General features: G+C 38.1%; 1 protein-coding gene across 4 annotated transcripts in view; it reads right to left on the reverse strand.

Moving 5' to 3' along the window:
- RPS6KC1 (ribosomal protein S6 kinase C1) overlaps positions 1-12,316 on the reverse strand; it is an 87,149-nt gene that overhangs the window by 31,488 nt on the left and 43,345 nt on the right. For 3 of the 4 annotated variants that reach the window (XM_085300134.1, XM_085300137.1, XM_085300135.1), the window contains one exon: positions 11,258-11,350. The exons of the other annotated variant lie outside the window; for it this stretch is intronic. In XM_085300134.1, the coding sequence (XP_085156260.1) occupies positions 11,258-11,350 (93 nt within the window). The remainder of the gene's footprint in view (positions 1-11,257; positions 11,351-12,316) is intronic. 4 annotated transcript variants of the gene reach the window in all.

Raw genomic sequence — 12,316 nt, forward strand, 5'->3', positions numbered from 1 at the left:
ACCTGAAAACCAGCCATACACACACAGGTCATGAAAATACATTCTTCTACCAACCATACAGTCACTGCTGTCTCATTTGTCAGCTGCCCTTTTTATTTTGCATCCATAAGCCACAACAGAAATGGCTGCAAGGAAGTCCAGGTGTAAACTATTTAAGGTAAAGGGGAAAAAAAACACTGCAAAAAGGAGAACACCTGCAGCTGAAGAGACCATCTCTGTTACACAGTGCATTACCTTACTGAAAGCACTTACTTTAAACACAGCACAGTGATGACAAGGGTACTAAATAATGTTTTGCCTCTTAGCAAGCTCTGTTGATTTAGGTGGTGAAAACAAAACAAACTATATTCATACATATATGTACCTATACATACACCACTCRAGAACCTACATCTTTAGGGAGCTGGAACTCTCCTGCTCTCTGCCTTCGCATCAGGACTGAATTGCTTTCAAACTCCGAGCTCACAGATGCACCTGACAGGTCCCAGCTGCAGGAAAGCCACGTAACCAGTACATGCACAAGACCAGYCTTCCTCTAGCAACAAGAACAAGGGTACCCACCCACTGCTTATTTTAAACAGACACTGTACACTCCCAGTATAAATAGTCACACATATTTACACCAAAATATTTAGGCTGCAAAATCAAGCACCTAAAGGGCTGCTAATGCCAGCCATGAAGGTTGGTTACCCAACTTCAAGCTCCACGGGTACAATGCAATGACTCAGCCTAGAAGGCTGAGACAACTAGCAACAAAAAGAGATTTATCCCACAGGAACGACTTGCCAGTGGCAGCACAGTATTAGGTGCATCAGGGAACAGCAGGAGGACAACCCAGTTACACTCTCCTGTGCCTCTCTTCTCTGTCGGGCATCAATGCAGCCATGCCTACTCTCCCTTAAAGGATGATGTCTACCAGGTCAGCACACTGAGCTGCTCTCCCCGAYGGGAATGGGGGGACAGCCATCTGGCACAGCGCCCTTTGCAAGGCCTGATGAAGACATGCAGGTGWCCCAGCCAGGCAGGTAGGTCTCACTGCGGCACTGTATAGGCTTTCCCAATGCAGCCACAAGCTGAGYTCTTGGGAATGGCTGCATTCATATCGCTGCCGTCGCTCTCTGAGCACCTCAAGAAAAGGAAGAGACCTGTACTGATTTTTAATCATTTCTCTCTCTACTAAGCACAAAGAGAATCCACGAAGAAAAAAACGGAAAAAGTGACACTGCTCCATTTCAACGGCTTCCTTTCTGTCCAATTTTAAAGACCTTTTGCAAACAGTGACAGTATCAAAGTCTTTCCAAGAAAGTCTACAAGGATCTGTGATGTTCAGGGAACCTAAAGAGGGTATCAGCAGCTCAATCCCTGTTATACACACTCCATGCCTACAGAATAAAATATCTGAACACCAATATTGAACATGATCATTTGAATATAAAAATTTTAACATTTTTGCTTTTTATTAGAGTTGCAAACAATTTTAAAAGCTATTTTATGTCTTCTTGGGGAAAAAGATCAACATAAGCTGCTATTACTGAGATTTATTGACAAAGGAATGACACACAGTTTCCGCTTCAAAGGGCACAATAAGGAAGGACAAATGTCCCTAGGCCACTGAGTTTCCCAAACAATTTTTCAGGGCCCTTACACGGGGCTTCCAGAAACAATAGAAATTAGCTGAATGTATTATAATAGGAATTTTTTTTGCTATCAAAAGGTGTAAAGTTAAAAAAATAAACAGTAAAGAAAACCAAAAGTACAAGAAAAAAATGAAAAGCCACCTTACAGGAGGTGCTAAAACAAGCAAAATTAAAGATAAAAATGGTTAGGAAGTGATTATATGTTTACAGTCTCTTTCTTTCTTCTTTTCCCAAGTTTGTTTGTAACTAGACACTGTTCACATTGAGGCAATAAATACAAGAACATATGTGATTTTTTTTTAAATGTGCCCTTTGACTGTCAATATCTCCCAAACAGGTGTTGGCTAAATGATTATAAATTGGCCTCTGGATACACCTCTTCAACTGAGCCGTACAGGACTGGCGATAATATAATTAGACGTAAAAACATCAGGCTGGTGAATGCTTTCCATCTGTTTGGCAATAATGTTTAGTTAACAATAGTCTTTAAAAGAAGCACCTTCAACTTCGGTTCTTCAAGTTATTTATAGGGCCATTCTTAACACACCAGCACTCTTGCTAACAAGAGCTTTAGCCACTTGGAAATTATTAGCCATACGGCTGTATACAAAAAGGAATGGCTGCATTTAACATCTGTATCTCTCCAGATTTACACACATCAACCTCATTTAAAGTCGTTTCTTAATGAACAGTTCCATGGTCTGTATTAATATTATAGTTGCATGCACAAAGATCATAAGGAGCAAAACATTTTTTTCATACCAACAATAGGCCAATCAGTAATGAAGCTGTCAGCATAAAGGACAGAATAATAGCTTCTTTAACCCTCAAACAGGATTCGTTCATTTGTAGAGTAGAAGACACCAATTTAAAAACTGCTCATGGGTTTGCTCACCTTTATAAAGGCAAAAATCTAATTTGGTACTAATTTGATACAATTGTCTTTTCAATAAAAGGCTGCTAAAGCCATCTTTTATTTCATGATAAAACAACTGCTATAACTAAAACTGTCATGAAATAATTACCTTTGATAGCATACCTTATTGCACAAATACAATTAATGTATTCCTCCCTTTCATTTTTCACACTTGCTTATCAGCGCTGTACTAGCATATGGTGTAACAGAACAGATTACCGAGTCTTCGCCCTATAGAAAGACATATAGAATGACTACTACTAACAGGAATAAAGCTGACAACTGGTCCCTTTAGGGCTAGCTTAATCTGTTATACTACCAGATTAAAATTAAAGTTGCAACTACAGTTTTGTAATGGTAATAACAACAGACAATAGTCTTGTGCCTTTCAGAYTAACTACCTAGATAGACTAAACAGTCATCCTAAACAGCTTCTTTCTTCTTCCTTCCCAACAAGCATCATACCTTTCTCCTATTTTCAATAATTTTCTCTGACTTTCCCAATGGTTAGATCAGCATGCAGCTCTGAAGAAATCTATAGATCCATTTAATTTAATGTGAAATTCTTTGCTGATTCAATATCTACCTTTCTGTAAGACTGTTTACTTCACAAGGGGTCCAAGCAGCCGAAGGAGWATCATAAAATGAACTTGAGAAACACTCCTCATGATACTCCATTTGGCCCAGGCAGATCAGGTACATTACACAGGCCCTCTAAAACCAAAAGTCATTTCAATGAGAGGCAGCTTGTATGCAAATTACAGAAGATGTGGTTTAACCAGAACCACCCAATTAAATATACAAATGAATAAATTACTAATCAGAAAACTGACATTTCAGGAAGGGATAAGACAAGGAAAGAGACTGCCACAAGTATATTTGCTTGACTTAGTTTCACACATACACAGCAGAATAGGTGAGTAGCTCTTGGATACATTACCAGGCTGCTGCAGAAGTGCACAAGCATAACTCTGCCATTGGCGCAAATACCTACTTATTCTCCTTATCTCATACTTCACAGACATATTCTTTATAGTACCATTGTCCCAACAGGTCATTTCTGTTTGCAATTCTTCACACTTCTCTCTCATTGTAAAAGAGAGGGCAGGCATGTTCTTTGGTAATTTTTTTGGTAGGGTTTCTTTTTAAAACACAAAGTGGCAAACTTCCACMAGGATGACACGACTGAACAAAACAAAATTCCACTGAACGTTCCCTTCTGCTTAATTCTGTCCTCTTCCAAAGCCGCCTATATTAACCAGCCTATTCCTGGCTTGCATAAGCAGGTTGAACCTGTTTCTGTGGTGACTACCATGTAACTTGTAGTATTTAATACCTCATAACGATGAGCTGTCAACTGTAACATTCAGCATCCCATCTCAGAGGGAAGGGAGAAAAACACACAGCAGGACATTCCCAGGTACTAAGCAACTAGACTGTGACACAAAAGGAGACAAGGCAAAATCCTATTTGTAACACTAATGTACAAACAGAGTCAAGGTCTACATACTATGCTGGCACTTGTAACACTGTTGCTTACTCATTTCCCTTCTTTTGTGTGTTGATGACAATCTCCAACTGGCCAAAAATACTGACAGACAAATAGCAGTTGCCATAAATATAATGTACRTAAGTGTCTTCAGCAGCACAGAAATCCCATGGATGTTTTATATAGCACCTGAGCCACATCCCAAACCGCAGGTGAACACAACACTGCATGGGGATGTCTCAGCAAAGTAGAGTATAGCAATAACCCAATGGGGTGGAAAATAAGATTTCCTTCTTTTYTTTTTTTCTAAGTCAAGGGTTAATTCTGATGCTGACAGCAGCTGCTTTAAAAAATTAGCTTCTTAGATTTGATTTATAGTATATTCAGCAGCTTAGTGGAAAATAAATTCAATTCAATTCAGTATAGTAGGTACAATTAATTGGAGAAAAATAAAATAAAACCTGACTAGTAAATAACCATAGTTTAGCTTTAAGAAAACAGTTAATTTTAGGATCCTTTAAATGCATAGAAAATAGCAAATGTTTCAGTATGCTAATTTTTTTTAATTAAAAGATGTTTCTGCAGTAAAAGCTCTTTCATATGCACTACTGATTCTTCATCAAACGTTAAGTTTCCAACTTAACACCAGTATAGCCGGTGGCAGCCTGAAGGTTTACCATCTGCTGCCACCCAAAGTCACGGTGGCCACCTTCAGAACATATGCATCAAAGCCCTGAGATAAGAGAGTGAAGGAATACTGCAAAAGTCAGCATAAGGGGAAACACAAACCCAGAGGCAGGCAACAGGCAAGTCACCAGGAAAAAAGAACATGGTGAACCATTAGTCACCCTACAGAGCACCCAACCAAGGTCATGGAGGACACTACTGGAAGAACTAAGAACTGCTATAAATGCACTGCTCTCTTACAGATGGCTTTAATATAAACACAATCCTCCAATGCTCTGCAGTCATTTGCTTTCCCTAGCCCCTTTCTTTTCTGTTTTTCTTTCCCACCCACCATTTAATATTGCTGCTTTTCTAGATTCCGCACTTTCAGGACGTGGCACAGAACACATCTGTGCTGTTTTATTTACTTGAGCAAGGTTTAATACTAATCAAAATAAATATATCAAAACATGTTTGCTTACAAAAATGTAGCTTTAAGTTGACTAACACAGGTTAAAAAATAGCTCAAGCTTAATCAAGTAAAATGGAATAAAATCTCTTACTGCAGAACCAGATACCTGAAGGGTTTTGAAGAGATGCCACAGTTGCAATATTCCTTTAAAACTATCTCAAATTTCTCAGTAAATTGCTGCTCTGCACTGAAAACCCATCATATAATAATGTCACCAGTAGGTCATCTGTTGGTCCTTAACTTCTGATCAAATGCACTGTTATTACAGGATAGATTCTCTAACAGAAAAGTCCTATAAACACAAAGAGGCATCAGATGATCATGTATGATTTTTTCCTTGCATTTATACCACTGTTTTGAAAATCCTCTGTTACGAATAGTGATGTAGAACCAGGAACGAGAGAAGTTGCTCACCTGATCCCAGAAAGGGTACTTGGAACGTCAAGAAAACCTTAGCAGGGGCTTGCACATGGCAGACTGCCAGCGCTTAGGCGACAGTTCTGGTGAGGAGGTAAAAGCACGCATACAGTTCCCTGCTCTCCTCAGCTGTGCTGGCTGTCAAGGCTACTAGGATTAAAAGATCTATTTAACGCAGATTTATTCTTGTCAGTTTTCAGATTATACCATCCTGGTTCTCCCTCGTCTCCCTCTGTTGTTATAAAAAGATATTACATTTGGCTAATATGTATGAAAAATGTGATTATTGCTTATCTTTGTACCTGTGCAATATGAATTATCTTCAGTTTGCAATTATTCCTTTTTTCAAACCATTATTCTAAGGAACTTACGGTTTGTGTACTCTGTGACTTGCAGTAATAGGGTACTTAAAAGACAAACCTGCAGCTTTAAATACTGCAAATACTAAGAAAGCAATATATATTCATATTCATGGTTTTAAATACTTTTAGTTKGTCTGTAACAGAGAGGAAAGCCTACGTTCTTAGAGTAAACTAAAAAAGAGACAATAAATGACAAGTATTAAGCTAGAAGGTGCATCTGGTAGATTATAACTGAGAACACAATTTACAATATGAAATACTAGTCAGCATCACATACATTTGCCTGTATGCCATATAGAGCATTTGCCTGGCATCGATTATGCACTAAGCAACTCAGTAATATTTAAGAAGACAAACATATCTGATTTTCATTTAAAAGAAAATATCTCTATAAACAATTTACTTCTGGAAGCCAGATTATATACATATAGTTCAGCCTGTCCCAGAAGATCCAATAATKTTATTTTTATTTCATAGAGAAAAAGGCAAGACCCCTACTATTTTATTCAGTTTTAGGAAWGTTTTGTGTCAGATGAAACAAAACATTCACTGAAGTCAAACGAAATTTTAGTGGGGGCAGAAACAAAAAAAGAGAGAGAGACTAAGGGTTAGAGAATCAAAACACTCAAATATACAAGTTGGTATAAATGGACAAATGGAAAGAATAAATGGAAAGAATTTAGGAAGACAAGCAGCAGGTGTTTGAGGTACTTGAGGGGAGAAGGGAAAGAACTCCTCCTATTTGGAAGATAGACTAGTTTTAAAGTCAAGCAAGCTTTGTTTCTTAGGACTTCAAATCTTACTGTATCCTAGAAATAATCCTGTAGGAGTATGAAAAGCAGTGACCCAAGCAATTATTTTTGTTGATGATTCTGTCATTGATTTGATCCTGTAGGATTTAGGAAGTCACTCAGGAAATGAAAGGATTGTCAAAGTAGAAAAGAAGCTCCCAAAAGTTTCATTTTTTCCTATTAACAGCTATTATTATTATTCAATTTCATCTTTTTAAACCATTTTGCCACTACTATTTTCCAGTGTACTATATATGGATCAGGAAAAATGGCTAGTCAGTTTAATTCTGAATAATATGTGCACTGCTAGCTTTTCTTCCTAAACGTCTCAGTGAAACACCAATGAACCGAGTCACGCTGTTTATTACAGCTACCTTTTCTCCACACCTCTTAAATGCACACAGCTGCTCATTCAAATCCTTACAATGATCTAATGCCCAGCAGTGTGGACCCAAAAGCCAGGTGAGAGGAAATATAGCTCCATTAATATTAAATATTCATGTACAACACACACACTTTCATTAGAAAAGCCTATTTCTCCTACCCTCTGATTAAACTCCATTAAAACTTACCATAACCTGTTTGAATTCAGTGACAGGTCTTGCAGATTACACATACTAACTCCATAGATCCCTTATACTGGTGCTTTTTTGCAGTTTTGCTCCTCAAGTAGACAAGTAGTAATSACATTTTTTAAACAATTAATAATACTGATGTGGGTGTTATTCACAGTTCTCAGGCCAATCCATCATAAGGTATTAACATCAGAGTTACGACGTCTCATGGTAACACAAGAGCCACAGAAAGTAATCTGTAATAAAGATTAACAAAATTGCTTCCAGTTCTTCATAAAAAAAGTTATTTACTTCTAGAATCCTCTTCAGAAACCCCCCAAACCACTTTAGCAAGGCCCCGACGAGATTATTTTATTTGGTACGGTTTCAGACTGTATAATAAAGCTTAGCAAACAGCACACTGAACAACAAGCTCCGACGCGCCGACATCTGCAGAAGACTCTGCTCACACTGGCACCAGCACCAACGCAGACAATGTGGCTTGTTGGGGGACCAGGGGAGGGGACAGAAGAGACATAAAAGGCCGTCAGTGGTTACAGAAGCTTAGTTATTACTTAATGCACTCTGCTTTCAAGATGAATGTTTAAATTGAATGAATCTAAATAACAGAGGGTTCTAAAGAATAAGAAATTGGGTTTGAAACAGCATTGTTAAGGTATCCAGCAGCACCGTAACAAAGTGGTTTCTTCAGGGGCCAGTTGTAGCTTCAAAGGAAAGATTTGCCTAGGGCAGAAACTCAGCGTAGTATCTGCAACCCAGATTTTTAATTAGGCAAATTTTGAAAGCAAAAATCTTTGGTATTCCAAAAAGAAGTTTTACACTTTAAGGCCCATGAACGGATAAAATAATTGATCGTTCCTAATTGGTGATAACTGTAGCTAAAATATTTAGATATTAGCCCATTTTCAACATGGTACCTGTGGTAACATTTACAAGAACTATACTTGCCTATCAGCAACAGCTTAGAGCCCATAGCATTTGTAAGACAAAAGACATGTTTTTAATTAGATTAAACCTCTGTTTTCAGAAACCTATTCACAGAAGGACTCTTCCCATAACAAATACACAAAATATCTGTGAACACCATCTAGTTAACCTTTGGCACAATGAAGCAACCAAACACAGCAGCAGCCAAATTTCAGGAACCTCGTTTCCTCTAGCAAAATATGAGTCCTCTTGGGTCTATTAAAATAGTTGGATTTATACTACAATTTTTTGCCTGAGAGCAGAAGCAGAAGGGTGAGAGGAGAGGCACTGACATGGGCTCTCTTCTATACATTTTCACAAAATTTTTAGGAATTTTATAATGCTATGATCTCCAATTGTCTCAGATTTATCAGAAAAGGGTCAACACAGCAAGTTGTTCAGGTGACAAGGAAGATGGAAAAGCAGACAGAGAGGGAAAGATGGTACCTCTGCATAAACCAAGATAAAATTAAATGTCTAATAATTTTGCCTACCATAAAACAGTTTGAAAAAGCCAGAGTTTCAGGAAGCAACAAGCATTTTATCTGTGAAAAGTAAGCCCATTCAAACTACTTCAAGTGGCTTCAAAAGAACAAAGACTGACATTACACTAAGGGAAGGCACTGAACCCTTCAGCATTTGATGGAGTGAAGGTTAATAGCTGCTTTTCTCAAGTCAGCAGTGTGACAGGCMGGCACCACTCTGGTTCTCCAGCAGCGGTGGGACAACAAGTCTGCAAACCAACCACCACTACCTTACTACCTTCTTAATTAAGTTCATTTAGGCCTATCTTGCACAGAGCTAGGAAGGAGGGCAGTCAAAATGCCAACAGTTCATYTCTATCCACTCCCCCATTTTCTGATGCAAATGAAGAAGCTTCCTTGGGGTTAGAATAGGAGAAGAGTATTTTGGGGCAAAATTCTGTGTGATACAGTATCAGTTACAGACTTGTGCCCAAAAGCACTGTGTCTTCAAGGCTGGCCCTGGAAATCAGAATCCATTTCCAAGAACACACTATGTCACACACTTGGCTCCAGTCAGGGTCCTTGCTTTAGAAACCTACACATCTCTTTGGATTTCTCCATGATTTGGGCCTTAGGGTATATGCAAGTGCAGAAGGAGGCAAAAAGCAGTGATGGTGAGGAAGGAAGCAAGACTGTTTTAAACCAAAGGGAGACGCATCATCTCTGGCACACAGATATATGCGCACCCTTTTGCTTCATATTCACAAGTATTTTGTGTACATATTACAAAACCACATAAAGTATGCGCAGAACATTCTGCCTTATACCGAGATTAGCTTTYTATTTGCTTCACAACATTATGAACACTTAAAAACACGTGATAAAAGAGTGCACTGTCAGTGTAAGATTAAACATATAATAAGGAGTCTGGAAGCAGGTTCACAGAGTACAAAGATGCCTGAAAGAATATTGCTCCTTTTTCATACAGTAATTAAACATTAACTCTGACCCCTAGGATATTGTTTACACATGAGCATACCAGCTGTCTGAACAGGACTATTCTCTCCAAACACTCCTCATATACACATCTCCAACACAAAGACCTTGTATTTCTATCACCACCAGAATCCTGATTCTTCCCAGCTCTGCTTCAAAGCCCTGGATACATCCTGCCAGCATCTGGGACGCTTGCTAGCACTTGCTAGCACAATCTAGGAGATCTGATAACTCCAAGGACTCCAAAAGCTTCATTCTGATCAAGCACCTTCTCCAGTCACTGCTCATTACTTTTATATAAGAGCAGAATACACCAGCATAGGCCTGTCTTTGTTCTGCAGCATCATATCCTCAGACCATTTCACAAAGTCCTTGCCTACTGCAGCCATCTAGTTAGTGGCTACTAATCCAACAGATAGGTGTTCTTTAAATCCTAGCTCTTTGATAAATATACAGAGGAAACACTGGCTAAATTCCGTATTTCCAACAGAGGAAAGAAGATAAATGAATATGAAGTCAGAGCTGAGAAATCTTTATGTGCAATAAAAACAACTACAATAGTTAATATACACTGCCTTCTGAGGAGAAGTTATCAACTTATGAACATAACTACAAAAAGAAACAGATAAAGAAAAACAAAAAACAGTCCCACAGCTAGGTGCAGCCTAACAAAAAAAAAAGAAAGGGAGAAATACAGAGTTAAGAGACCAGCCACAGTTTTTCTGAGGCAAGCTACACAGCAATCGGTTGACCTGACATCAACTATGCTCAAGTCAGGGATAACACGAGGAACTGTCAAAAGACACAAGGGGAATTGCATGGCAAAAAGGAACTGAGTCTTTACAGTGTGTGTAAGACTACCAAGTAGCAGAATAACATATCAAATTAAAAGTATTTGGTAAGGTGATAATTAATCAGCATTATCAAACCAATGCAACAATACTTCCAGTCTCTTAATTAGGCTTGCAAAAAGTCTGTTTGGTCCTTTACTGTTTACAGACTGATATTACCCTGGGATTTTGGCAGACATTATTTGCATGAGTCAAAAATAAGCTTGCCTTTACTGTAGGATCTCTGTCTTGGCTGCAGATTTCAATCAAGGAGAACAAATAGTCCTCCCTCCCCCATTTCAAGTGATAGTTCAAAAGTAAAAATTTTTACCCTTCTACCTTTCAAATATCCACCAGTTTATTCAACTGAAAACATATCAGTTCGTCCTTACCCCAACACCATAACCATGACTTCATTTTCAAAAAATAGGCCTCATCTTATTGAATGCCACCAAACATGTACCTTATCTTTTAGCTCAAATATATTTTGCATGACCTTACATGAATTGCTTAGATAAAAGCCTTTTTTCTTCTACTTTTGTTATTTTAAAGTGCAGATGCATTTGAGTCATTTTCCCCTTTTGTTTCATATCCTTAAGATCCAGAGCTTCAAAGACAAAATGTCAGCATGCAGTCGATTTATGACTGAACTCTTGAAGAGACACTGAAGAATTACCTTGTCAATCACCCCAAGGACTCTGAAGGCCTTCAGTTCCTCGGCAGGGCTCCTTAGGTTCCAAGAGAGCCTTGAACTTAGTGATCCTGGAGGCTAATGGAAGATATCAAAGATTATACATCAATCAGGGTGGTACTTGAAGGAAGACTGCCTGCTGAAGCAAATGCCAGGCCGAAGAAAACTAAATTTATCATAAATCAGAGAGAGTGAAGATGAAAGGAGAAGTTTTCTGTTTGTCCTTAGTGGAAGAAAAAAGCAACCTGCAAGTAAATAAAATCAAGACAACACTCAAAACAAAAATTTTAAAAAGAAAATACAATTAGTTTATATACTTTCTATGCTTAATGGAACTTGGCAATCAATTGCTGAATTCTCATCCCATCCTAATAATCAATCAAAGCTTTATAGGTATTCTGGATATAAAATAATTCAAAGATCACTGAAGAGAAAAAAAAACAAATTAGAATCTTTTTAAGTTAGAAGAATATAAAATACAGAATTATAAACAGGGCTGTCTTGTTCTCTGGTGAGCTCTAGAAAATCTTTTTAATAACAAGGTGCACAACACAAATGATTCTCAAAACTGCCTAAGAAAAAGACAGCAATATATTATTAATCTAGAAATTAACACCATAGCAAGAGAAGTTACAAGTGTTGACTACTCAAGTAGTTAACAAGCGTGAATTTTTGTCCATGCTGTAATTTCTCAGGATAAACGCAAAGCTTGCATGTCARAAGAGGGAACAATATTTCAACTGGAAGTCTTCCAGGATAAAGATTTACCTCTTAAGCATCACATATAACTCTGGCACTTTAATAACCATTTTCAGAAGTTTCCAGTTGCAAACTAAGAGAATTCTTTAGATCCTTCTCCAAAATTTCTACATGCAACTTCTACCAGAGCCACAGATCTGAATCTCTTCCTCGCAAATATGGTAACTTAATTTGCAAAGGCGTTGAATGCCAAACTCTTTTTAAATACAACCCGGCTGCTCCAAGCCCAATTCTACTGCACAAAGGTAAAGAAAGTGAAGGTGAAACTCCTTGATTCTCAGGTTC

The sequence above is a fragment of the Rhea americana genome, unplaced genomic scaffold (genome assembly GCF_003343005.1).
Source record: "Rhea americana isolate MKP2758 unplaced genomic scaffold, rheAme1 scaffold_160, whole genome shotgun sequence".
Classification (NCBI taxonomy): Eukaryota; Metazoa; Chordata; class Aves; order Rheiformes; family Rheidae; genus Rhea; species Rhea americana.